The sequence below is a fragment of the Myodes glareolus genome, chromosome 22 (genome assembly GCF_982192425.1).
Source record: "Myodes glareolus chromosome 22, mMyoGla1.1, whole genome shotgun sequence".
In the NCBI taxonomy this organism is placed as follows: Eukaryota; Metazoa; Chordata; class Mammalia; order Rodentia; family Cricetidae; genus Myodes; species Myodes glareolus.
Genome location: NC_142047.1, coordinates 53,958,720 through 53,985,325, shown reverse-complemented (window position 1 = coordinate 53,985,325; position 26,606 = coordinate 53,958,720). Strand labels below are relative to the sequence as shown.

The 26,606-nt window shown below is 46.4% G+C and overlaps 1 protein-coding gene across 1 annotated transcript in view; it reads left to right on the top strand.

Moving 5' to 3' along the window:
• Nup133 (nucleoporin 133) overlaps positions 1–26,606 on the top strand; it is a 42,730-nt gene that overhangs the window by 14,763 nt on the left and 1,361 nt on the right. The window contains exons 11-25 of the mRNA XM_048450225.3: positions 839–996; positions 2,812–2,903; positions 6,828–6,991; positions 8,272–8,366; positions 10,116–10,340; positions 11,382–11,504; positions 12,116–12,215; positions 12,734–12,985; positions 13,515–13,648; positions 17,301–17,459; positions 19,599–19,734; positions 21,134–21,252; positions 22,638–22,718; positions 24,339–24,403; positions 25,939–26,027. Coding sequence (XP_048306182.3) covers positions 839–996; positions 2,812–2,903; positions 6,828–6,991; positions 8,272–8,366; positions 10,116–10,340; positions 11,382–11,504; positions 12,116–12,215; positions 12,734–12,985; positions 13,515–13,648; positions 17,301–17,459; positions 19,599–19,734; positions 21,134–21,252; positions 22,638–22,718; positions 24,339–24,403; positions 25,939–26,027 — 1,992 coding nt within the window. The remainder of the gene's footprint in view (positions 1–838; positions 997–2,811; positions 2,904–6,827; positions 6,992–8,271; positions 8,367–10,115; positions 10,341–11,381; positions 11,505–12,115; positions 12,216–12,733; positions 12,986–13,514; positions 13,649–17,300; positions 17,460–19,598; positions 19,735–21,133; positions 21,253–22,637; positions 22,719–24,338; positions 24,404–25,938; positions 26,028–26,606) is intronic.

The window sequence follows — 26,606 nt, the reverse complement described above, 5'->3', positions numbered from 1 at the left end:
TGGTAGTCCACACAGAGAGACCAGAGTAGGCTGGCTACTGCCTGGATTGACCTTGTAGAGAAAGACCATTAGGCAAGAAGCAAGAGGATGCCACAGGGTGGAGATGCTGCCATTCTGGGTTTTATAGAACAAAGAATTTGGAGGGATTGAGGATGGATTTTGCTCACTGTTCTCTTGCAACGACAAGTTTTGTGGTTTTGTTTTGGGGGTGTTTGTTGTTTTGTTTTTGTTTTTTAGACTTTTATTTATGTAGGTACAAGGGTACCAGTGGAGGCCAGAAGAGGGTGTAGTCTCCTGTAGAGTTTTAGGAGGTTGTGAGCCTCCCAGTGAGGCCACTAAGAACTCTCGGGAGGCAGAGGCAGGCGGATCTTTCAGAGTTTGAGGCCAGCCTGGTCTACAAGAGCTAGTTTCAGGACAGGCTAAAAAGCCACAGAGAAACCCTGTCTTGGGAGTGGGGTGGGGGGAGAACTGAACTCTCTTGCGGAGGTAGCAAGTGCTTTAATTGCTGAGTCATCTCCAGCCCAGTTTTTCTTGTCTTTAACATGGAAAGACAGTCTGCTTTATTGAGAAGCAACAGGATCCTGACATTTTTACAATTTAAAAGCTGAGGCCAAAGTAGAACATAAACTCTAGGGGCTGAGGCAGGTGAAGGCACAAAACTACCAGCCTAAACCAGCCCGGTCAGCATAGTAAGGCTGTCTCCACAAAGAAAGTAAGAACAAATTAAATTCATTTATGCCGTAGCATTTTAATTTTAGGTGTCATAAAGGTAAAAGGATGCAGGTCATCGGAAATCTGAGAAATTGTTCTATGCAACCTTTGTGCATTTTTTTCTCAGGAGATGGCATTTTGGGCGCTGGCTCCTGTGGCGGTGTTCCAATCCTTTTTTCTAGGAACAGTGGCCTGGTGTCTGTCACTCCAAGGGAAAGTGTGTCCCTATTAGCAGAGGACCTGGAAGAGTCTTTGGCCTCTTCAGTTGGTGGACGAGGCAATGAGGTAAAATCACTTAACATTTGCTGCATTTCATACCAGACAGGGCAGTCAGGTTAGAAAGGCTGGGATGAGATTAGCTCTGTCCTTTTTCCCAGAACCGCTGCTCATTGTCTCAGTCCCTTCTGTGTTTTCCTCTGCATCTCTGAGCCGAGTGGATGTGCTGCTGTCTCCGGGTCACCAGTCTCAGAACAAGGCTTGGAACAACTTATATGTGCCCCCCTCTCCTTCGCCTTGCTGCGGAGTGGGTGGCAGATGAGTGCTGGAACGGGCCCTTCCGGGAAGCACCAGTGACCTTCTACACAGTATACATCTGGTGATTCTTGGAACTTTGGCAGCATCGATTTTATTTGCTGAGTTGATTGTTGCTCACACTGTCCAGCAGCTTTGGAAGGTGCCTGCTGGGGTAGTCTTTCCTGTGGTCACTATCCACAAGGACCTGTCCCAGCTGTGCTAGGCAGACCCGAATGCCACCTTACAGGGCTCTGGGGATCAAACTCAGGTTGTCAAACTCGCTCAGCAAATGTCTTTATTCACTGAGACATCTCGGTGACCTCGGCAGATGAATTCTGAGAGGCTTGATGAGATTAAAAATAAATAAATAAGAAATCAACTTTCACCAGGTGTGGTAGTGCACATCTTTAGTCCCAGCACTTGGGTGGCAGAGGCAGGCAGCTAGATTCCTTTGAGTTCAAGTCCAGCCTGGTCTACAGAATGAGTTCCAGGACAGCCAGAGCTGTCATTACACAGAGAAATAAAATAAAAAACAAAAGCAATCACCTTTCTATTATCTTGAAACCTGAGGTAACTTTATCTGTAAGTTTGGGGTTTTTAAACAGAAAAAAAAAATTCAGTTACAGAAGGCTAAAATACAAGTATCTTCTACTGAAATACATGACAGATTCACATATTTGGTTTTGTTAATCATAAGACACTGGCTTGTCTATTGTCTGTTGACAGAGTTTTACTATGTAGCTCAGGCTAATCCTCTATTGTCTGTTGACAGAGTTTTATTATGTAGCTCAGGCTAATCCTCTATTGTCTGTTGACAGAGTTTTACTATGTAGCTCAGGCTAATCCTCTTGCCTCAGTCTTCCAGCACTGTGTTACCAGACATGTGTTGCCATGAGTAGTCTTTGTGTAGACCGTTTTTGTAGTTAAAAATTGAAGTGAAAGAAGCTGGTTGGAATTCCAGCACTTGAGAGGTAGAGGCAGGTGGATCTCTGAATTAGAGGTCAGCCTGATCTACGTAGAGTTTTCTAGGCCAGCCCAGGCTGCATAGTAAGACCCTGTCTCAAACACAGCCTAGAGAGAAGGATAAACCATTAAGAACATTTGTTGCTCCAGCACCCACAACCATCTGTTACTCCAGTCCTAGGAGATCCTATACCCTCTTCTACCCCTGGGGACAGCACACACAACACATGTGTGCACGTATATATATGCAGTCACTCACACACTTAAATAAAAAATAATTTATTTTAAACCAAGGAAATCGACTTGGCAGTTTCTACAGTGTAATGTATTTGAACTCTTGCTTGTGATCATGTTCTAGATCAGTGCTGCTGCTGCTCCTGACTTTGTTTTGTGCTAGTCCATCTCATCTAGTTTTCCTGAGTTCTGCTTAGCTGTGCCATTCCCCGTGTGCTTAATGCTTATTGTGATAAGCGTCGGGACACTTGGGACCGTTGTCCTGAGTTACCTGCCTTTTCTGTAGGGCCAGCAGATCTGTGAGTGTGGTGTACACTTTCTTTAACATGTACAACTGTTCCTGTGCCCATCCCTTGAAAGCAATAGCTTGTTTTCTGTTTTGTTTTGTAGAGTATGGTTTTTGAGACCACAACAAAAAATGAAACTGTAGCCCATGAAGATAAGACAAAACTACTTAAGGCTGCATTCCTACAGTACTGCAGGTATAGCACAGTCCTGTTGTTTTAAGACCTGTTTTAGAGCTGGGTGGTGGTGGCTGGTGGTGGCTCACGCCTTTAATCGCAGCACTAGGGAGACAGAAACAGATGGATTTCTGTGAGTTCAAGGACAGCCTAACCTACAGAGCAAATTCCAGGACAGTCTCCAAAGCTACCTGGAGAGTTTCTGTCTCAAAAAAACAACAAACAAAAATAAAGAGTATGAATTAGCCAAGTGGTGGTGGTATGCGACTTTAATCTCAGCACTCAGAAGGCAGAGGTAGGCAGTTCTCTAAATTCAAGGCCAGCCTGGTCTACAAAGTGAGTTTCAGGATAGCTAGGGCTGTTACAGAGAGAAACCTTGTCTCGAAAAACCAAAAGAAATAGATCTATATCTATATATATATCTGTACATCTATGTATAGATATAGATATATTTGTTGGGGGGGTGGCATTCATAGAATCCATAAAAGGGCATCAGATTCCCTAGAGCTGGTTTTACAGGTAATTGTAAGGCTCCTGATATGGGAAATATGAGTGGTGGGAACCCAATCCAGGTCCTCTGCAAGAGCAGCAAGTGCTCCTAAACAGCTAACCCCCCCGCCACCATTCGCAGATGCGCACAGACACACACACACACACACACACACACACACACACACACAGAGTTGCATTGTAAACCAAACTGGTCCTCTTGCATGGGAATTTTAGGCCTGACCGTTATGCTCAGCAGGCATAGCACATTTTAAAATCACAGCTCACCTTATGTGTGGTTTTACTGATGCTTACTGTGCGTTGGTGGGTAGTAAGAGCTAGTTGATTTTCTGAATCTGGCAGTTGCAAGAGGCCCCACCCTACGTAGATTGGGAGCATCAGATCTAACAGCCTCCCCAGGAAGCAGTGACCATTAAAACTAGCAGTCCTAAAGACGGAGGACAAAATGTCTTTTTAACACATCAGAGCAAGTAAGTTGCAGACAGAGTCATATGGGTGCTATGAAAGAAGTAGAGCCTACCCCTTAGCTGAGGTTCAGTGACCACAGAACCTAGTGGTTGCTCAGCCAAGCTCAGATTCTGCAGTTTGGCTGTTGGAGGTCAGGTCAGGTGGCAGTTGGCCAAGTCACAACTGGGCTCTCATTGTGGCCAGATTCCAGTCTGGCTGTGTTGTGCCTGGGCATCTCATATTTCTCGGGCCTTGGCTGGCCAACTCTTTGCTTCCTGTAGCTTCTGATCGCTGCGTTGACATTTGAGACAGGTAACCATTTGTGGGCATCTGATGACTTGCAGGCTGCAAAGCAGTAGCCCTGGCCTCTTCCCACAGGAAGCCAATGGCCCTTCCCCCTGCTTGTTACAACCACCTTGTCTCCAAACATTGTCAAATGCCCCGAGTCAAACATAACATAGAGCTTTTAAGTATTGTCTTTTTTTTTTTTTTAACCTAGTATTGTTTGGTTTTCATTTTAATTTATTTAGAAAATGCAAATACAAATACAAATGTTTTGTTCTTGACAGTTTGGGAAAAACAACGTCTGTAATTATTGATCAGGTCTTGTCCATGTATCCTTCAGCCTGTTGTAAAGACTATGTTTCCAGCTTCAGCCTGGCTGTTAACGCTTCAAGATCACTTCAGCCATTTTTGTCTTGACCATGTGTCTTTACCTTTAGCAGATGAGTTACCACCTGTCCAGAGAGCCTCTGGACCCTAACTGCACAGCATCCTGTCCACTCCACTGTCTCACTGGCTGTCTGGGTTGTTTGTGGAATGCAGGATTCCTAATGTACTAGAGGCACAGCACCCTTAGAACTGTGAGGGCTAGGTATTGTGGGCATGCAACTGCAGCAGAGGTATCCTAAGTACTGTGGGCGTGAACCTGCAGCAGAGGGGTCCTAGGTACTGTGGGCACATGAACCTGCAGCAGAGGGGTCCTAAGTACTGTGGGCGTGAACCTGCAGCAGAGGGGTCCTAAGTACTGTGGGCGTGAACCTGCAGCAGAGGGGTCCTAGGTACTGTGGGCACATGAACCTGCAGCAGAGGGGTCCTAGGTACTGTGGGTGTGAACCTGCAGCAGAGGGGTCCTAAGTACTGTGGGCGTGAACCTGCAGCAGAGGGGTCCTAAGTACTGTGGGTGTGAACCTGCAGCAGAGGGGTCCTAGGTACTGTGGGCATGCGCCTGCAGCAGAGGTGTTCTGGGCTCAGGTTCACATTTCCATTTATTATCAGCATGCCTGATGGAACTTACACATTTTCCTTCATCAGCAGAGTTGTTTCACAGTTGAATAGACACTTGTGACCAAGTCTGCCTCTTCCCAGAGCTATGAGGCTTTGGCAGGACGGTCACTGATCTGGCCCTGTTTCTTCCTTTGTGCCTGGTTGAGAAGAATGAAGGATCCAGTTTGCCTAGCGTGTCTTGGTTTTGAAATAAGTATTTTTTTTAAAGCATTTACTGCCTCTGCTGACAAGTTCTCAGGTCCTGACCTGCCCTCCCACTCAGGTGGCGCTGGGTGGCAGCTCATTCCCTGAAGTATATAGTATTAGGATCTAAACTTGTCTGACTGCCTTGCCAATGATCTGCTGCACTCCCTGTCCTGCCCAGGTGGGGGCGCCACTAAACAGTGCATTATGCTTTATGACCTTGTTCTGTTGCATGGTTCAGTCTTCCTAGAAAGATTTGGGTTACTTCGTCTTGCACGTATTTCTCTTCAGTGACAGTCTGTTAAGTGTACATGATAATGCGGCCAGCAACTGGAGTCTATTTTGATTTCTTGTTGCTACCAAAACAAATTACCACAAGCTCTATGGCTTATAGGACTCCTGTCCAACATTACAGAGTCAGTAGGGCCATGCAGCCCCTGGAGGTTCTAGGGGACTTTCATGCCTCTCCTTGCTGTTCATCTTAACAGCCGTGGCCACTGCTGGGCTGGCTGGTGCTCCTTCCCTGTTTGCATCTCCACGATGCTCACTCAGCCTCTCCCAGTGTCTGTGCAGTCCTTACACCGCAGTCTGCAGGGCTGGGCCTTTTGACCTGTTCGTTCCTTCTGAGTGTGGGCTACATTACCTTCCTCTTGGCCTCATTCGTACCTGGTTATTTTCTCGTGTCGGCCCAGTTTAGAAGAGTCCTCTTTTTTAGGGGCTCACTGTCCTTCAGGCTGTTGCTCTGGTTTTTTCCAAGACTCCTTTTCCTAGAAGACCTGTTTTCCATGTCTGCTGTAGCTTCCTTGCTGACCAGCAGGGCATGCTCAGTGGGTGACCGTTCCCACTTTATTCTCCTTACCCCACCCCCCACTCCTGTGGCTTCTTCCCCCAGAGAGCTCTCCCTGCCCTCTGATGGGTTGGCTGCCTTCCCTGTGCTTAGTGGTCTTTTAGTTACTTTTCTCTTTGCTGTGACCAGATAGCTGACAAGAAGCAGCTTAGGAAAGGAAGGGCTTTTGTTGTAGCTTAGCTTTCGGGGATCTTTGTATCATTGGGGAGACACATGGCAGCAGGAGCAATCAGGAAGCTGCCACAGCCCGATTTCACCTTTTTATTCAGTCTGGCAGTTGAGCCTTTACCTCAAACTAGGAAAATTCAGAGATTTGTCATAAAGGTGATTCTAGACCTCAGGTTAGTAACATAAACCATCGTGGCTGCTGAGTACTGGCCGGCGCATGTGCCTTCACTTGTTCAGTGGTCTGACTCCTGACACTGTGGCCTAGGCTTTACTAGGGCTGGTTTCAGTCTTAGCCGTTATCTAGTGCCTCACCCGTTAGAACGTTCAGTGTATTGATGAATTCACAGCCACACAGCAGCTTTCTTCTATGGAATGAGGTAAGTCTTGAGGCCATTCCTTTGGGCTAAAGCCCATGCATGGATTTTAACCTCACAGTTAACTTTTCTGTGGCAAGTTTGGGACTGTTTGCCTCTGCTGTACTTTGCATTCTCGTTTTCCTGCAGGAAAGACTTGGGCCGTGCTCAGATGATGGCTGATGAGTTCTTTTCCTCTCACACTGACTTGAATTCGGACGCTGAGTTAGACAAGGCTGTGACTCAGATCAGCATGGACCTGGTGGATGACTACCCAGCCTCAGACCCGCGGTGGGCGGAGTCAGTCCCCCAAGGTCAGCTGACAGGTGCTTTATGGTGGGAGAGGGGAATGCTGCTTCTGCGCTCCTTGATCACGCGGCGCAATCTTTATTTTCTCAAGCAATTGCAGGTAACCTTCCCTATGGCACATCTGAGAAGGCTAGGACATGGCCCTATTTGTCAATTAGAGGAGCGTCTGAGAGGACATGGAAACACTGAAACAAGTCCTCCTGATTCTCACCATTTCATTTCTGAGAGAACTGGGTGGGTGTGTTAGTCAGGAAGAGAACTGGTAGAATAGGGATCTTTAAAGGGAATTTATTAGAATGGCTTATAGGCAGTGGGCCGGCTAGTCCAACAGTGACTGTCTACTGACAGAAAGTCCAAGAAGTCAGTAGTTGTTCAGTCCACGAGATTGGATGCCTCGGAATCCCAAGTAAGCAGGCTCTAACGCCGTGAAGGAGCGCTCTGCCGTTGCGAGCGAGAGCAGGCAGGCAAAGAGCAAAGGCGCCTTTCTCCTTGTCCTTAGGCTGCCATGGGAGGGTGTGGGTTTTCTGACTTCAAATGATTTAAAGTGGATCTTCCTCCCTGTCTCAAATGATCCAGTTAAATAAAAATCCCTCACAGTGGCTTGGGTTTTTACTTAATTCTACATGAAGTCAAAAATAGCCATCGCAATGGTGTTGATAGGCATTTGGCACTCACTTGCTTCAAAGTAAACAGTTTTGGCATATTCCGTGCATTTGGCTAGTAGGACCTCCCAAGTGTTAGAGAAATCCTTGGTATTCAGAAGTGAATATCTCACATCCGCCTGCCTGTCCCAGGTGACTACCCCTTTAGGCTGCTCTGCATTTCCAGTTACCAGACAGTGTCTCAGGTACAAGTTTCTGCACTAGGGATATAGGGAGTTTGCTTTTTCTTTTCTTTTTTTTTTCTTGGAGCCAAACCATACAGTGGCTAAACCAGGGCATACTTTTTGTTTTGAGTAAGTACAGTATCTGCCTGGCTAGGTTTTCCTCTGCATTTAAAAACTCTTTTGAGGCAAGGTCTCCTTTTGTAGTGTAGGGTGTCTCTAGAACTTACCAGGCTAGCCTTGAACTCAGCATTCTCCTGCCTTAATTTACCGAGAAGTGAGATTACAAATGTGAGCCCCCACTGAGTTATAGATCCAATTCTAAGACTCCTTGAGTGCTCTAAATTAATGTTTTAAAGGATTGGTGCTCTGTTCCCTTCAGATCCTCTTAGCTTGTCGCTTTCTAGTAGCTACTGTTCTGAAAATCGCTTTGTGCTTCTTCTGTGTGCTGTGTTCTGACAGAGGCCCCAGGATTGAGCAACACATCACTGATAATTCTGCACCAGCTTGAGGACAAGATGAAAGCCCACTGTCTCTTGGTGGACTTCCTTCACCAAGTAAGTGTCAGCATAGGCTAAGGGGTGAGCCTGGCATTGTAGCCCAGTGAGATGCCCTGCCCTCTTGGGTATTTCCTAGGAGGGGCCTGGATTATGCACTGATGCAGAAGGAAGCAGTTCCAGGGCTAGGGCCCACATGTGCATGTCAAAGGACAAATTTCGGGAGTTCTTTCTTTCTGGGGATCACACTCAGGTGTCAGATTTGTTGGCTAGTGCCGTTACCCACTGACCTAGCTCACCAGCCCAAAAACAGCAATTTGTACAATCTTAAACAGCTTTTCTTTTCTGTAAAAACGTAGACGCTGGGTGGTAGTGGCGCACGCCTTTAATCCCAGCACTCGAGGCAGAGTCAGGTAGATCTCTGTGAGTTTCAGGCCAGCCTGGTCTGCAAGAGCTAGTTCCAGGACAGGCTCCAAAGTTAGAGAGAAACCCTGTGTCGAAAAACAAACAAACAAAAAAAATCTTTTGTTCATTGGTTCCGTGTTGTCAGGAGGACCTTGACTAGGTGGAAGGGCTCAAGGAACTATCGTCTTAAGATGTGTGGAGGGCAAAGTCACACTGAAAATCTGTGTGCTGAAAGCTAGTAAAACGTGTGGACATACCTCTTATTAAAACCAGACTACCAGGGTGTGACACACAGCAGGTTGGGGGCCTTGATGGAGTCTCAGCTACCAACAGCTCTAGCTGTATGTGCAGACCTGATCCTGTGCTGCCTTTTGTGTTTGCCTTTTCTTCTCCGGGGCTTGAAGGGGGGTTGGTTTATTCGAGACTGGGTTTCTTTGTGTAGCTTTGGAGCCTATCCTGGAACTTGCTCTGTAGACCAGGCTGGCCTTGAACTCACAGAGTTTTCTTTTTTTAATAGAGGGTCTCACTGTATGAATCTATGTAGCCTGGAATTCACTGTGTAGATCAGGCTGACCTCAAACAGAGATCCAAAGGAAAGAGCTGTGCCCAGCTCATCTCCATGACTTTGTCTCTGAGCGGGCATTGCTTGCCTTCATAACCGAGATGCACACACAGCCAAGTGCTCTAAAAAGTACTTTGGTTTTTGCAACCATTCTGACGTTTTGAATGGAGTGGAATGTGGTGATGACTCTGTAGCTATGGTCCCTGGTATGTGCCTGGGATGGTCTTAGTGCACAGCTGCAGCTGCACTCAAAGTGCTCCCTGAGCACTCCCTGGGGACTACTCTCACAGAGGACCCTGTGAGCGAATTCAAATCATGGAACAGTAACTTTTACTGTAAGAGTAAGCTGGGCCCAACAGTAGTGGTGCACACGCCTTTAATCCCAGCAATTGGGAGGCAGAGGCAGGTGGACCTCGGTGAGTTCAAGGCCAGCCTGGTCTACAGAGCTAGTTCCAGGACAGCCAAAGCTACAACAGAGAAAACCCTGTCTTGAAAAACAAAACAAGCAAAAAACCAAGTTTGCATTTCCCAAAGATCTGTATTCCAGAATAGGTCACTGATACAAATCAGAAAAGCCATTTGATCATTATGATATTTAAAGAGTAGTTTGAAAAATATGGCAGCTGTGGATAGGAATGGTGAGGCAACTCTGACAAGAACCTTTGTGTTTCCTGCGTGGATACTGCATGAGTATACCTAGTACACACTGGGAACAATGGCAACCAGAGGTGAGCTGTGGCAGGGAAGCTCCTAGAAGAATGTGGCCACATTTTCTGTGAGTGCTTTCTGAGAACAGGCGCTTATATTTTTCTCTCTTTTTTTTCCCCCCTTTTTTTGGTGAGGTGGGTTTGTTTAGACGTCTCAGCTCTTATCCAATCAGAGGGACACCCATGACGACCCGCCTGCTGCTCTGTGAACATGCAGAAAAGCTGTCAGCTGCGATCACGCTCAAAAACCACCACTCTCGGCTGCCTGAGCTGGTGAATGCAGCTATCCTGCTTGCCCTGCACAAGAGGGAGTGTGAGGTCCCGTCCAGCCTGACTCCTGCCGACGTTTTCTTCCGAGAGGTCAGACCCTCATTCTTGTCTTCCTGTGTCTTCGTTGCACTATCCCACGGGTGGACATCCCTGGCAAACCAGAGTGTTAAGGATCTCTTTGAAATGTTGCCTTGGGCTCCCTGCTTTATGAACACTACTACTCCATGTCTCTTGTTTACTGTTCGCCCTGTCAGGGGGCAATAGTTGACTGAGAAAGGGGCTCCCCATTTCCCGTGTCTCTCCAGCTCCCTTGTCTAGCACAGGACGCTGTTCTTGTTCAGTGGCTCCCAGGCTTCAAGCTTGCTGCTGGGATGAAGACTTGGGGCACTGCGGGAAGAGGGTCGGGGTAGCTGTTCTCTAGGACAGTGGTGGTTTCCCTTTGTCATAGATCAGATTCTTTAAAAAAAAAAGTTATTCGTGTGTACATGCACACGACACATAATGGCACACATGTGGAAGTTAGAGGACAACTTTCAGGAGTTCTGTCCTTCCACCATGTATGTCCCAGGGGTCAAGCTTGTCATATGGCATGACAGGAGGCTCCTTTACCTGCCGAGTCATCTCACTGACCCAAGTCAAGCTTTTGTGCGGCTACCTATATCCCAGTGACCTTCTGGAGCGCTGCTTTCTCCTGTCCACTTGCAAGTAGCAATGTCATATTCTTGAAGGGTGCTAGTATTTTAAGAGATGGTTGTTCAGCTCGCCATGGAGTGAGAATTTTGCCATTGTAACCCTTGTAGAAAGTAAAAGACAATGGGCCTGGTTCTGAGGATGCAGCCCCACTTTACCGTTAACTCACTTTGGCATGGGACTATTCAAGGCTTCATAAAATAGTACTGACTACTCAGAGATAGGCTGTGTTGGCACAGCATGGGAGCTGTCTTTGCTACTGCTGAAGACTGAGGGTAAGAGCGTGCAGCGTTTTTATTTTCTAACGACAATGACTATAAAATGTCAGACTTTCCTGGTTTATGTTTACTTTCATTATTGTTGGGTCTGTTACTGTCTGTTGCATGATGGGAAGGTCCCTGTCCCTGAGAGGCTGACGACTGTGGCTCTGTCTGCCCTCAGGTGTCCCAGGTGGACACGATCTGCGAGTGCCTGCTGGAGCATGAGGAACAAGTTCTGCGTGATGTCGCGTTGGACTCTCAGGAGTGGGCAGAGGTGGCGATCCACGTTAACACAGTCCTCAAGGTACCACACCGTGACAGTGGTGTCAGCAAACCACGGTCCAACATAGGGAGGGACAAGAGAGTGGTTTTCTTATGCCGCTGTGTTGCTTGACCTAGTGAGGATTTTTGAGTATTCCCTTTGTGCATACTAGTAAGTTTATAAGTTTCTATAATCTTGACTTTCTGGTATCGGTGCTTGTTAACAGAGCTATCAAAATCTTTTCATTTCTCTCGCCTTGAACTCCTGTTTCAACCTCAGCCTTCCAGTTACCAGGGACAAGCACATATTACTACATCTGCTTTCTGTTTTTTAATTATTCAAAATTTGTTTATGAAATTATTAACTAAGGGATTTCATTCAGTTTTACCTATTAGACTTTACAGTGCGCTCTCTCTCTCTCTCTCTCTTTTAACTTTCTGCTTTGGTTATAGTTTTCCAAAATGAAGTTAAATTTGTGGAATAAAACCAAACTTTGAAGGCTGGATCCACAAGCGCTTAGCGCTTTTCTTACTTGTAGGCTGGTATTGTAGGTCTTCTTAGACACAGCCTCCCACAGAAGGAAATGGACTGAATTCTGGCCTTAGCAGCAGGCTGTGGCTTTCAGTGCCTGACGGTGCATTTCCTTCTCCCAGGACATGCTGCAGGCTGCCACTCACTACCGCCTAAACAGAAGCTCCATGTACAGTCGGGAAGAACCGCTGGGGGAGGAACCGGAGTATGTGCCGTGGACAGGTACTGTGCTAGAGTGGTGACGGCCGTTCAGAACATGCTCGTGTCGGGCTGGCCTGGGAGGTGCTGTGCTGTGCTGTGCCCCGGGGCAGGCTTGTGAGTGGGGTGCTTCAACAGTTCACGTGACACCTCTAGACTCACTGGGTCCCTTTGGTGTATTTATTGATCCCACCTGTTATTTCTTCATCAGTGGGGTTTATGATGCATCTGTTAGGTTTTAGTACCAAGTCCTTCATAGAAACAGGTGCTGGCTTTGGAGGAATAGGCTCCATTTTATGTTCAAGTCATGGAGTAAGTGGACTAGCATTAAAGGAATTGAGGAGGCAGAAGGATCCCGTGGACCTGTGTTAACGGAAATCTCCACTGAGAAGAAAGATGGGGTTCAACCAGGGCACGAGCAGTTATCACCTGAACACTGCTGTGTCTTCCTAGAGTACTGAGGTAGCCTAATTTTAGGTAGTTGGTCTTCTCCCCTACTGTCATGGACCCTTTCTTAGGAAGTTACTTTGCGCACTTTACAGCTACGAGCGGTCCGTCCGGCATCCGTACAGTCATCATGCGCCAGCATGGGATCATCCTGCAGATGGTGTACCCTCAAGCTGATAGCAGCCTCCGCAGCGTTGTAATGGAGCAGCTGGTGGCACTGATTGACTGCTTCCTGGACAGTTACGTTTCCCAGCTGAAGTCGCTAGAGAAATCCACGGACCAGGAAAGATACAGCAGTCTGGAAGTGGAATATCTGCAGAGAAGATCGGAGCTGCTCTCTCCCCTCCGTGAGTGTCTGCAGTTAGAAATGTGTGGGCTGCAAGACAGGTGGAGGTTGGAGAGCGTGCACAATTCAGTTCGTGCAGAGTTAATCTACCTGAGGAATAAGACAGGCACACTTGGACTGTATTCACGTCATCTAGCTTTTTAAAATTACTGATTCTGGTACAGATATCATAGGAGGCTCAATTGATTGGGAAAAAAACCAGTAAATTAAGCTGTGGTGATGCCCTTAGTCATTGAGTTCAGCATGCTGGGCTTGGTGGCATTTTCTGAGTCAAAAAAAACAAACTCAGCCCCTCGGACCTTCACCTGAATAACTGGCTTTATTATTAAAGAACAGAGCCTGGTCGTAGCTGGTGAGGGCACAGGTGGCACAGTGTGGCTGTTGGGCAGAAAGCAATTTTCTTTCCTAGCCAAATTCAGGAAGCTTTGTTCTAGTGGGTAACGGAGGGCTCACCTGGGAGGCAGCGGTGGAGAGTTTGGGTGGATCAGTGACGGACATTTCTGCTGTACCACTTGTTCTTCCTCCTGAAGTCACACTAGGCCAGTACCCATGGGCAGCTTCCCTGGCAGAGAAGTACTGTGACTTTGATATCCTGGTACAGATGTGTGAACAGACGGACAACCAGGCCCGACTCCAGCGCTACATGACCCAGTTCGCTGACCAGGTAACCACACTGGTGTGTGTTGGGGTTGTAGCCTATCACACCGTCTAAGGCTTTCCCTCTGCAGCATGCCGCTGTGGCTCTGAGGTGAAGAATGATTCAGACGGGAAAATGGCAGGTCGGCTTGTTACATGGTGTTTGAGCACACACTTCCTCATGTAAATTCATCAGTTTTCTATCTCTGTGATAAAACACCGTTACCAAGGCAGCTTAGAGAAGAGCTTGTCTGCGTCTCAGGTTCTAGAGGTTCTAGTCTGTGATGCTAGAACAAATGCATGGCCATGGAAAGCGGAGGGCTCACATCTGGACCCACAAGCCGAGAGAATAGAAACGTGTGTGTCTTTAAATTCTCAAAGCCCACCCCAGTGGCATATTTCCTTCAGCAAGGCCATACCTCCTAGACCTACCCAAACTGCACTGATGGGAGACCACCTGTCCAAATGCCCAAAACTGGAGGGGGCAATTCCATTCAGACTACCACATAGACACTGAGAGGTTTCCTGGCCTTTGAGAACTATAAATTTTCACTTGGGGGCTTTGTTTTGTTTTTAAGATATACTCTCAGTCTGGGGACCAGTCTGGTGTGGAACTCAAGTCTAGCATAGCCTCGCAAGTGCTAAAGTTACAGGCACCAGCTACCAGGCCTGGCTAACTTTAAATTCTATTCTCTCCTTAAAGTGTAAGACCTCACAGGAGCAGGGACATGAGTGCTTGACCCTTGAACTCGTGCTCACAGCAAGAGAGAACGCCTGTAGAGCGCTCATGCAGCTTCCTGCTGTTGTAGACAGATACCTGTTTCCCTGCTGTCAGCGTGACTTAGATTGTTCCTTATGTAGCAAGTTTATCCCATGAGTTAACCTTGTAAAAGCCTTGTCCGTCTACTAGCGAAGGAGTTTTATATAAAATTCAGACACTGCTCCAGATCCCTCACAGTGCAGCTGCAGCTCCCAGAGGGAACCTGTCTGAGCGCATGCTCTCAAGCACACTGTGTTGCTGAAGAGTCTGCAGCTGTGTTTGTGCTGATGTCATTACAGAGTCTGTGTGACAGGGCCTGTGTGTTAGATGGTGCAATATGTGTTGTATAGTAGTGCCTGGTGCTTTTGATTGGCATGACTTTAAAAAATTATTATTATGGATTCTTGTCTGTTGACGTTTTCTATAGTTTTGCACTTTTCTTTCTTTTTTTCGTTTTCTTTTTTCTTTTTTTGTTTTCTCTTTTTTTCTCTTCTAGTTTCACACCTTTTTTTTTTTTTGATTTTTTTTTTTCTTTTGAGACAGGGTTTCTCTGTATAGCCTCAGCTGTCCTGGAACTCACTTTGTGGACCAGGCTGGCTTCAGACTCATAGAGATCTGCCTGCTTTTGTCTCCAAAGTGTGGGATTAAAGGCATGTGCCATTACAACCTGACTTTTTTCCTTTTTCTTTAATGTGCTTACTAATTACTTTGGAGTCCTGTTGTGCTCTCAGTCCTGTTAAGATATCACAGTTTGCTCATTCTCCGATTGGCTTCAGCTGCCTGCTTTTTATATTGTGAATGAGGCTTTTCTGCTTATTACATGTAATATTGTACTTGAATTTTAGATGCTTGAAAATATGAGACTAGAAAGAGATGCGCTTTTTGTCTTGGGCAAGTCTCCTCAATCCTGTCGAGTTCCTAAGCTAGGAGACCAAGTCTCCTCCATACTGTCGAGTTCCTAAGCTGGGAGACCAAGTCTCCTCCATACTGTAGAGTTCCTAAGCTGGGAGACCAAGTCTCCTCCATACTGTAGAGTTCCTAAGCTAGGAGACCAAGTTTCCTCCATACTGTCGAGTTCCTAAGCTGGGAGACCAAGTCTCCTCCATACTGTAGAGTTCCTAAACTGGGAGACCAAGTCTCCTCCATACTGTAGAGTTCCTAAGCTGGGAGACCAAGTCTCCTCCATACTGTAGAGTTCCTAAGCTGGGAGACCAAGTCTCCTCCATACTGTAGAGTTCCTAAGCTAGGAGACCAAGTTTCCTCCATACTGTCGAGTTCCTAAGCTGGGAGACCAAGTCTCCTCCATACTGTAGAGTTCCTAAACTGGGAGACCAAGTCTCCTCCATACTGTAGAGTTCCTAAGCTGGGAGACCAAGTCTCCTCCATACTGTAGAGTTCCTAAGCTGGGAGACCAAGTCTCCTCCATACTGTAGAGTTCCTAAGTTGGGACTGTTTAGTGCTGCTTCCCAGTGATTCTCCCAGCACTCAGTGCGTGCCTTATGAGGATGACCATAGCAGATGACATTTGGGCTTATCTGGACTGCACTTGGGCACACTAGCTCATGTGGTTATCTGTATAGAACTCCATCTTAAGGTGGCATTCTAGGATATCGCCTCTTGGTGCTGTTGATAGAACGCCATGTGACGACTGAGATATTTGTGTTGTCCCAGAAGGGAACCATGGCTATAAGTGGCTGTCGGTGACTTAGGTGTGCCCAGTGTGCCTGAGGAAAACAGGTTTGCTTTGTTTTCCAAGATCGACTCTCTCCTGATTGACCCAGAACTACTTTTGTAGATTAAACTTTGAACTCACAGAGATCCACCTGCCCTTCCCTCTGAAGTTCTGGGAGTAAAACCACTATGCCCAGCTGAAAACAGGTTTTAATGTAACTAAGTTCCAATAGTGACATTTGGCAGTCTGCTCCCATGAGGGCCAGTGGGTGCCAGTCTCCCTTTATTACTGCTGATGCCAGTGGGTTTTTTCCTTCTCTCTTTCTCTCTCTCTCTCTCTCTCTCTCTCTCTCTCTCTCTCTCTCTCTCTCTTTCTGTTATTTAATTAAAAGAAAATAATTTTCTTTTCTGTTTGAGTGTTTTGCGTGTACGTGTATATATGTGCAACATATGCATGCCTGGTGCCCGAGGAGGTCAGAAGAGGTCATCAGATCCCTGAAACTGTAGTTATTAGTGGTTGTGAGCCATCATGTGGTTCTGAGAACCACATCCAGGTCCTCTGCAAGAGCAATAAGTGCTCTTCATTGCTGAGTCAGCTCTCCAGGCCTCACATCAGTACTTCCTAACAGGATCCCTGCTGAGCTGGCCCGACGGTTGTCAAGAGAGATGGTTGAGTTCAGGAATAGGAATGCATTGTCCCATGTGTATCAGACACTAACTGTATGGAACACATACTTTGTTTTGTTTTGCCTTTTAATCAAATGTATATGGATGTTTTGCCTACATCTACGTCTCTATACCACATGCATGCCTGGTGCTAGAGGATGCCAGAAGAATGTGTTGGGTCACCAGGAATTAAGACAGTTGTGAGCCACCGCGTGGGTGCTAGAAATTGGACTTGATTCCTCTGTAAGAGCAGCCAGTGATTTAAATGCTGAACCATCTCCTCAGCCCCAACACAGATATTCTTAGAATATAGGAAGCACTTGCTAAAAGATTCTACAAGTCTGATGGCCTGAGTTAGATCCCTAGAAACTACTGATAGAACAAGCTCCTCAGGTTGTCCTCTGACCTCCACGTGTGCGCCATGGCACATCCATGTGTACGCACAAGCGCACTCACACATACACAGATAAACAAATGTAAAATAAAAATTTGAAGATGTCTGGAAGTCTTTGAAAGGGACTTAGTGTTTTGTTTTTAAAGCTGCTTTACTGACTGTTGAGATATTCTACTCTATTCTCTGTAGAATTTTTCAGACTTTCTCTTTCGTTGGTACCTGGAAAAAGGAAAGCGGGGCAAGTTATTATCTCAGCCCATTTCTCAGCATGGACAGTTGGCAAATTTCCTGCAAGCCCATGAGCATCTCAGCTGGTTACATGAAATTAATAGTCAAGAACTAGAAAAGGTAAGATGGTTTGGTTAGAAGCAGCTGGTTATGCAGTTTAAGTGTTTTTAATTAATCTGAGTCTTAGTAATTAAAGTGTTCTTTATAGCCATGCAGCCTGGACTTTTTCTCACAGGAGACAGAGTCTCACTGTGTAGCTCTAACTGACCCCCTGGGGCTCGCTATGTAGACCAGGCTGGCCTCAGCTCACAGAAATCTAGTTGTTTCTACCTTCTGAGTGCTGGGATTAAAAGATATACCACACCTGACTTAAATTCGTTGCATTAAGGTATGTCTGTGTGGTCTCTGTGTGTGTGTGTGTGTGTGTGTGTGTGTGTGTGTATGTGTGTGTGTTCATATGCATGAGCACTGGGTGGGGGTGGGGTGAGGTCGGAAGGTTAGTTCTTTCCACCATAGATTCTAGGACTCAAACTCAGGTGGCTTGGTGCCAAGTTCGTTCATCTGAGGAGCCATCTCATGGACTCTCAAATATAAGTTCTTACAGTATAGATATGCTGTTGGCCCTGTTTAACCTTTCCTATTGTGTCTATATGTTTAAACTTCATCTTATATTCTATGAATATATTTAGTTAAGATGTGTCAACATATAATTTTTTCCTATTTAAAACACGCTATTAATGGTTTGTTTTGTTTGGTTTTGGGGGGTTTTTTTTTGGTTATTTGTTTTGTTTTGTTTTGTTTTTTGAGACAGGATTTCTCTTTAGTTTTGTAGCTTGTCTTGGAACTAGCTCTTGTAGACCAGGCTGTCCTCGAACTCCCAGAGATCCGCCTGCCTCTGCTCCTGAGTGCTGGGATTAATGACATGCGCCACCACCACCCAGCTCTATTAAGGGTTTGTTAACACATACACTTCCTGTCCAAACTTACTTTCTGGTGTAGTGGTAAGCACTGTGACCAAGAACACCGTAGGGAAGGAAGGGTTTATTTGGCTTACACTTCCCAGTCACAGTCACATTGAAGGAAGTCGGGACAGAAGCAGAGATAGGAACTGTAGAGAAAAGTTGTTTACTAGCTTTTCTTCAGGTTCCCATTCAGCTACCTTTTTATATAGCCTAAGCCCATCTGCCCAAGATAGTACTGCCCACAGTGGATCCTCCTACATTAATTAGCAGTAGAGAAAATATCCCAGCAGACATGCCCACAGGCCAGTCTGGAAGAGGCGGTCACTCAGTTAAGATTCCTTTCCAGATATGTGTAGGTTTATCTCAAGTTGACAGAAATCTCACCAGCTGCCAGGCAGTGGTGGCACACGACTTAATCCCAGCACCCGGGAGACAGAGGCAGGCGGATCTCTGTGAGTTAGAGGCCTGCCTGGTCTACAGAGCACATTGCAGGATGGGCTCCAAAGCTCCAGAGAAACCCTGTCTCGAGGGGGGTGGGCATAATCTCACCAGCATTCATTCCTCTTAATCTCTCATATCATTGAAATGGTGTTGTCTTACTTCTGATACTCATTTGTCGGTCTCTGTTCTTAGTCTGTTACAATTTTGAAAATTACAAACATTTTAGTAGTAATTTTATATAAAAGTCATTTCTTATTAATGATTTCTAATAAAAATTCAAATCATGGTATCCAGGAAGATGTCTCAGTAAAGTGCTTGCTACCCAAATGTAAGGACCTGCGTAGGGATCCTGAGAGCCCTTGTGAAGAGCCAGACCTGGAGCGCACACATGTAATCTCCTACTGGAAAGGCAGAGATGGGCAGATCCCTGGAGTCCACGGGACAGCTAGCCTTCCGTCTGTGAGCTCCAAGTTCAGTGAGAGATCCCGCCTCATAAAAGAAACTGGAGAGCAACTGATAGACACCAAGCATCTCGGGCCTGCGTATACACATACATGCATGTGCAAAACAGAAACACATACATAACACTCGATTATGAGTACAAACAGTGCAAATTAAAGTGCTCGTGACAGGATGCTAAGCGAATACACAGTTGTTGTGGAGTGTATATTTTCTAAGTCTCCCTTTCCAGTGCTTGAGAGTTGGATGTGTGTTGCTTAGTGCTTTGCACTGACCCCAGGTAGGTACGCTGCTTACCAGTGTCTTCTTCCAGCCCGCTTTGAGAAGAACTGGGTTCGGTATTTGTGAACTACTTCAAGAGCGTCTTATGTTTTTTTTCTTGTTTTGTTTATTGTAGGCTCATACGACACTGCTTGGTTTGGCAAATATGGAAACCCGTTACTTTGCAAAGAAAAAAACCCTTCTCGGCTTGAGTAAACTGGCTGCATTAGCGTCAGACCTTTCGGAGGACACGCTGCAGGAGAAGATTGAGGGTGAGTAGGAGGCAGAATGAGAAGGCGTGGAGTCAGTTGCACTGTGTCTGCCTGTAGTCATCCGTGGCCGTAGGAATGCTGTGACTTGGCCTGATAATGCTCTTTGTGATTAGGTGTCCTTATTCTAGTTGTTTGTTTTTGTTTTTTCAGACGGGGTTTCTCTGTGTAGCCCTGGTTGTCCAGGAACTCACTCTGTAGACCAGGCTGGCCTTGAACTCAGAGATTCATCTGCCTCTGCCTCCTGAGTGTTGGGAATAAATACATACTGAAGATATGAAATACTCAGAATTCAAATGTCATGATGCCCGCAGCTTCCCTATGATAGAACGGGGTGGAGTGGGTAGAGGAGGAAAGCCAGGCATGGCGACATAAACCTGTGATCACTGCACCTTGGAGTTTTTTTTTTTTTAATGTTTTAATTTATCTTCTATATATAGTGTTCTGTCTGTCTCTATGCTTGCAGGCCAGAAGAGGGCAGAAGATCTCATTATAGATGGTTGTGAGCCACTGTGTGGTTGCTGGGAATTGAACTCAGGACCTCTGGAAAGGCAGTCAGTGCTCTTAACCTCTGAGCCGTCTCTCCAGCCCCCAGAACTGGAGTTTTAAGGACGGTCTTGGCTACATAGTAAACTGAAGGCCAGCCTGGGCTATGCGACACCTGTCTCAAAAAAAGGGAAAGAACTAGATATGATTGTGTATGCCTTTAATCCTAGGACTCAAGAGGTAGGAGATGGCAGACCTAGGTCTTAAAATTAAATAAGTAAATTTTGGTTATATGAGTAATTTAAATTATGGAGACAGGAGAGTCGTGTTTGGTTGGAAGTTCCCCCTGCTAAAGGAACTGCTGTGGTTTTGGTTTCGTCTTGCTCCCTGGCAGTTTGTGGGAGACTGCTCCTGTATGAGCAGCGATGCGGTGCCTCAGCTGGTGATGGCTGAGGTGAACAGACAGCAGTCCGTCCCCTCCCCAGCAGCCCAGTGCATGGGGCAGAGAGTCTGTCACATGCAGAAGCCTGGAACCGTAGCTGATGGAGAGTCAGCCATTATTATACAGGTGCACGCACACCCAGGGTTTGTGTTTCCTCTGATATATCGTGGTTTCTGCATGGTACTGCCATGCTGTTTAACTGAGAGCCCTAAAGTAGGGCTTGTAGCTGGGGCTCAGACCTCCTGAGGTATATGAGTAGCTTTCTCTCTCTGCAGCCTTTTTCTGCTGCTGTGGTCATGTATAAACCCAGGATCAGACAGTAAATCTGCTGTTGTCAGTAGAGAATGAGCAAAGTTACTGACATCACATCTGGAGATGCTGGGGTAGCAGTGAATTGCCTTAGAGCTCTTTGGCTTTTATATGCATTTGACTGATAGCAGAAGTGAAAATCTCATCATTGTTCTTGATCACCAGCAATGGCTGAGCAAGAGCGCTTCCTGCTCCACCAGGAGACCCTGCCAGAGCAGCTGCTGACCGAGAGACAGCTGAGTCTTAGCGCAATGCCTGTGTTGACCGCCCCGCAGCTCATCAGTGTAAGTGTTGTACGTCACAGCCCTGTCGTGTTTCTATACTCAACAGGCCTGGGTTTTCTAGACCATACTGTGGAACTCCCAACAGGATCTTCTTCCTCCTCCTACCTGCCAGAGACCTTTTCCCTAGAAAAGCCATTAGATGCAGGAAGATTTAGCAGGATGCAGCTCCCCTGGCCCTCCAGGTGCAGGTGCTCATCCTAGGAACTAGTAGGAATCATGGTAGTTGCTTTCTCAGAATAGGAGTGTGTGCTGTGAGGTAATTGGCCCCCCAGAGTCCCCTCTGCAGACTCTTGTTAGCAAAGGTGTGTGTGAGGAGCTGAGATGCACAAGCTGCAGGCGCTGCCTTCACCTTTCCCTGACTTCCAGATGATCCAAGGCAAGACAGAGCATCTCGGTCGCGTGGGACGGGCAGCTGGTGTCTGCACACGGCCTCCTCCTCCTCTCAGGCATTTCACCCTGGGTCTGCTCTAATCGTAAAGGAAAGTAAGCAGGCCAGAGTCTTGAGTGTAGGGCACTGTCGGCCACAGAGCTTCTGAATGGTGCCCTCTTCTGAGAGCACTTCCGTGAGAGAGCTAAAATGCCCGCTGTAGCACCAGTCTTTCCTATGTCGCTGAGAAGGAAAGTGTGGTGCCAGTCTCGCTGAGATACATCTTCCGTTTGAATGCTACTCTCCAGCGTCAAAGGTGGAGGCAAAGGGATTCGCAAAGTGTTAGGGTTAAGCCTGTGTGGCCATGAAAACTATGAGATAGGTTATTTGTAAAAGATTTTTATATTATTAAAGGATTATATACAATTTTTAAGAATTAAATATGTCCTATTACATATATTATTAGCAGAGGAAGATAGGAAAAACTCATATTGATTAGAAGATGGCAGGATTTTGAGGAACGTGTACAGTTATCTGGCATCTGATTCACCAGGGAGACTGGATCACTCAGGAAGTGTTAGTTTGCTTTTACAGTGTTGAACATTAGAACTCGGGGCCTCATAGGCCAGGCAGGTACTCACACTAAGCCCAGCTGTATGCTAGGTTGTAGTTTTTAAAGCCATTTCAAAGAGTAGGATTCCAAAAGCCATGAGCTGAGTGGCCCTCTGAGCCCAAGAGCAGGAATTTATGTCAGAGATTGTACATGAAGCCTGCTGAAAAGTTTACACTATATTCTTAACCTAAAATTTCTGGCATTTTAAAAAGAATGTATGTCCTGTTATACAAATGAATTCCTGGTTTAGAATATATGTTGTTAGACACATTAACCAGAATATAGCTCCCGAATGTGACACTGTTCTTGGCCACAAAGCTATGTGCAGATAATATCAAAGAAATCCGTGACTTATTTTCTTCATAAACTTTTCTGGTTAATCTTCTATCTTGGAACTTGTTGCAGCTATACATATGTGAGGAAAACAGGAGAGCCAATGAATATGATTTTAAGAAAGCCTTGGACTTGCTGGAATATATTGATGAGGTAAGAAATCACTCTGTCTAGCTGGGTATGGTGGCACACACGTTTATTCCCAGCACTCAGCAGGCAGAGGCAGGCGGATCTCTGTGAGTTTTGGTTAAGAGCCTAAGGTTACTTCCCTGTGGCTCTTGGAAGACAGCCAGCCAATCAGACTGTTAAAAGAGCTGACAGCAAACACCAGTTCTAGAGAATCCGCTCACATTTCCAGGTGGCCTTTTCTGTGCACGGGGGTGGGGTGGGGTGGGGGTGGGGGATTGGGGATGGGTATCTATGTGTTACCTGTGGAGCTTGGCTGGAGTTGGTTTTCTCCTCAACAGGTAGATTCCGAAGAGTAAATTCAGGTCATTTGACTTGCTGGCAAACGCCCACAGCTGCTGAGCATTGGTCCCTGGAGTGTTTTTTAACGGAGCTTTTCAAAGTCTTGAGGTCTTCTATAGCCACCTAATGGAAGCCGCCTTTCTGCCTTCAAAGGCCATGGAGCACGTGCAGAAGGATCAGTGCTTCTGCTTCCTGGCTGTGCGATCACACGTTGTTCAGTGGGCCTTAGAGTCATAATGTTAACTCTTTCCATACCTTATTTTGTTGTGGAATTTTTTTATGTATATGAATATTTGCCTGTGTACAGTTAAGTGTGTCATGCGTGTGCAATGCCCATAGAGGCCAGAAGAGCGTGTCAGATTCCCTGAAACTGAATTTACAGACAGTTGTCACCTGCCCTCTGGATGCCAGAAACCACATCCAGTTTTCTAAGAGCAGAAAGTGCTGTCCATTGCTGTGCCTTCCCTTTGGCCCATTTTGGAACTGGGGGGTGGGGTTGAGACTGGATATTGGTGTGACAGCGGTCCTTAATTCAGCCTCCCGTCTCCCAGCTGCTAAGCTCACAGTGTTTTTGTTCTGTGCGTTCGTGTTTACGTATGCATATATACATCTGTGCACTTGGGTGTGGAGGTCAGAGGACAGGAGTTCCCACAACAGACAACCTTGAATATCATCCTCAGGAGCACCATCCACATCCTCTGGGACAAGTTTGTTTGTTGCCCTGAAGCTCACCAATTAGATTACACTGGCCAGTGAGACCCAGGGATCCTCCATTCTCTCCCTCCCCACTGCTGAGATTACAAGTATGCACCACCTCACCCAACATTTGTACATGCGTTCCAGGGTCAGATCCTCTCATTTGCAAGGCAAACACTTTACTCACTAGGATTTCCCCTGTATAACCCCTTTAATAATCTCTACCTCTTAGTGTTCCTGATGCACTCAGAGTGATCTGAAGTCAGCACAGATATCAGCAGTACTAACACTTTAAAGAAAGAGGGGACAGGGGACTGGGAGAAGTGTATCAGAAGTTAAGAACTCTTGCTCCTTTTGCAGAGAACCCAGGTGTGTGCCTAGCACCCACATGGCAGCTTACAACTATCTGTAACTCCAGTTCCAGAAGATCCTGTGCCCTTTTTCTAGCCTCCTTGTGCATCCTGCACACTTGCAGTGCACTTACACATATACAAGCAAAATATTCATAAACATAAAAAATAAATTCTATAGATGGCGGTGGTGGTCATGAATTAATGCAGAACAACAGTGTTAATTAGGGGTTGTTGTGTTTTGTGCTTTGCTGTGAAGGAGGAAGATGTGAGCATCGATGAGCTGAAGCTGGAGATCCTGTGCAGAGCACTGCAGAGAGATGAGTAAGACCTTGCTGGGGCACCAGGTCCACAGGCAGGACCTGCTCCCATCAGACCTGTAACTTGGTGCTCAGTCGAGCTTACCTGCTTCTGGGTATTTCAGCATGCTTTGAACGTAGTAGTAGTTTCATTGGTAATCTTGCTGTTTTGTTTTGTCCTTTAAAATGGGGTTTCTCTGTATAGCCTTGTCTGTCCTGACTTTCCTGGAACTCGCTCTGTAGACCAGACTGTCCTCAAACTCACAGAGATCCAACAGCCTCTGGCTCCTGAGTGCTTGGATTAAAGGCGTGTGCCACCACCTAGCTCTTCTGGGATTTTTGAGACAGGGTTTCTTTGTGTAGTCTTGGATGTCCTGGGACTCATTCTGTAGACCAGGCTGGCCTTGAACTCACAGAGATCTGCCTTCCTCTGTCTCCTGTGTGCTGGCATTAAAGGTGTGCGCCACCACCACCTGGCTTTTATTTTATTTTTAAGATTTAGTTTATGTCTTTAAATGTTTTTCTGAGTGTATGTCTGTGCAACACATGTGTGCCTGGTGCCCACAGAGGTCAGCAGGTGTTACCCCCGAATTAGAGTCACAGATCATTGGGAGCCGCCATATGGGTGTGATTTTCATGAGAACTTGTCCTGGTTTAAAATCTTTTTTAAGTTCTGTGTGTGTGTGTGTGTGTGTGTGTGTGTGTGTGTGTGTGTCTGTGTCTGTGTCTGTGTCTGTGTGTCTGTGTGTGTCTGTCTGTTTGCACTTATGCACACGCACAGGCAGGCTATAGCACATGTAGAGGTCAGAGAGCAGTGTTCTAGAATCAGTTTTCTCCTTCCACATACCTTTACCAGGTATCAAGCGTGGGTCATCAGACTTGCATGGCAAGTGTGTTTACCCACTGAGCCATCTTGCTAGCTCTTGTCCTAGCTTCTAGTTTGAGTTTTAGGCTGCCTATGCCTGTACCTTTAGCACCAGGAGGCAGTGCTGTGTGTTCGGGTCCACTCTTCTTCACTTTGTTGCTGTGCACTCATGTTCAGGAAAGGGAATTTGCTGAAAATTGTTTCTACTACTGTGCTAAAACAGGCAGCATTTCATGATACTGACTGGGTTTGTTACTTGGAGCGTTTTCTTCAGAAAGACACCTCACACCAGGTATCATAATACACACCTGTAATTCTAGCTCTTGAGAGGCTGAGACATGAGGGTCAGGAGCTCAGGGCCAGCCTGCACTATATACTGCACTGCATAGCGAAATGCTGTGCACCCCCACTCCAACCCCGGGGCCGGGGGCCAGGGGGGGGGGGGGGGAGTCGGGAAAGTCTTTTTAAAACTGTGTGTTGGTAGCGATGGCATGGCGTCTGCTGCCAGTGTAGCTTAGGTCAAAACAGAGTTAGATGGGCCCCATATTTAAAGCCCATTATTTGGTAACTTGAAGCAGGATCACAGAACTTGACACTCCATCCCACGGCCATCAAGAGAAAACCACAGCAGCAAACAAAACCCTTTGTCTCAGCTGCCAGGTTGATTCAGCTTTCCTCATGATTTTCTCTTCCAGCTGGTCTAGTTCAGACGGCAAAGATGATCCAATTGAAGTCTCTAAAGACAGTGTGTTTGTGAAGATTTTGCAGAAACTTATAAAAGATGGTAAGTGGTTTATTAACTGTTAGAAATTAAATGTCGCAGCCAGGAGTGCTGGAGCATGTCTTTAATTCAACACTCAGGAGGCAGAGGATCTCTGTGAGTCTGAAGCCAGCCTGGTCTAAAAAGGGAATTCTAAGACTTAGACAGAGAAACCTTGTTTCCAAAAGGCACAAAAGAAGGAAGGAAGGACCGTTGTTTGTTGGTTTTGGATACCATGGGAATTGGGTGTTGCCAACATTGACATGGCACAGAGGGTCAGATGAAACAAGATCACCACGGGATGAAGCTGCTTCTCAGTGGAGCTGCTTTTCTGCTCTCTGCACTGGGGACCAGGATTAAGGTGCAGTTCTCCACCCGATGACACAGACTCTGGTTCTAACAGGAAAAGTCGCATGGCAGGCAGCTCACAACTGCCTGTAACTCCAGTTCCTTAGTAAACAGAACCCTCTTCTGGCCTCCATAATCACCCGCGCACACATGGCACAAACATACACATGAAATAAGAACAAGGGCTGCTGAGCACGCCTAGCAGGTAAAGACACTTTAACCACACCTGAGGTCCCGAATTCAGTCACCGTGACC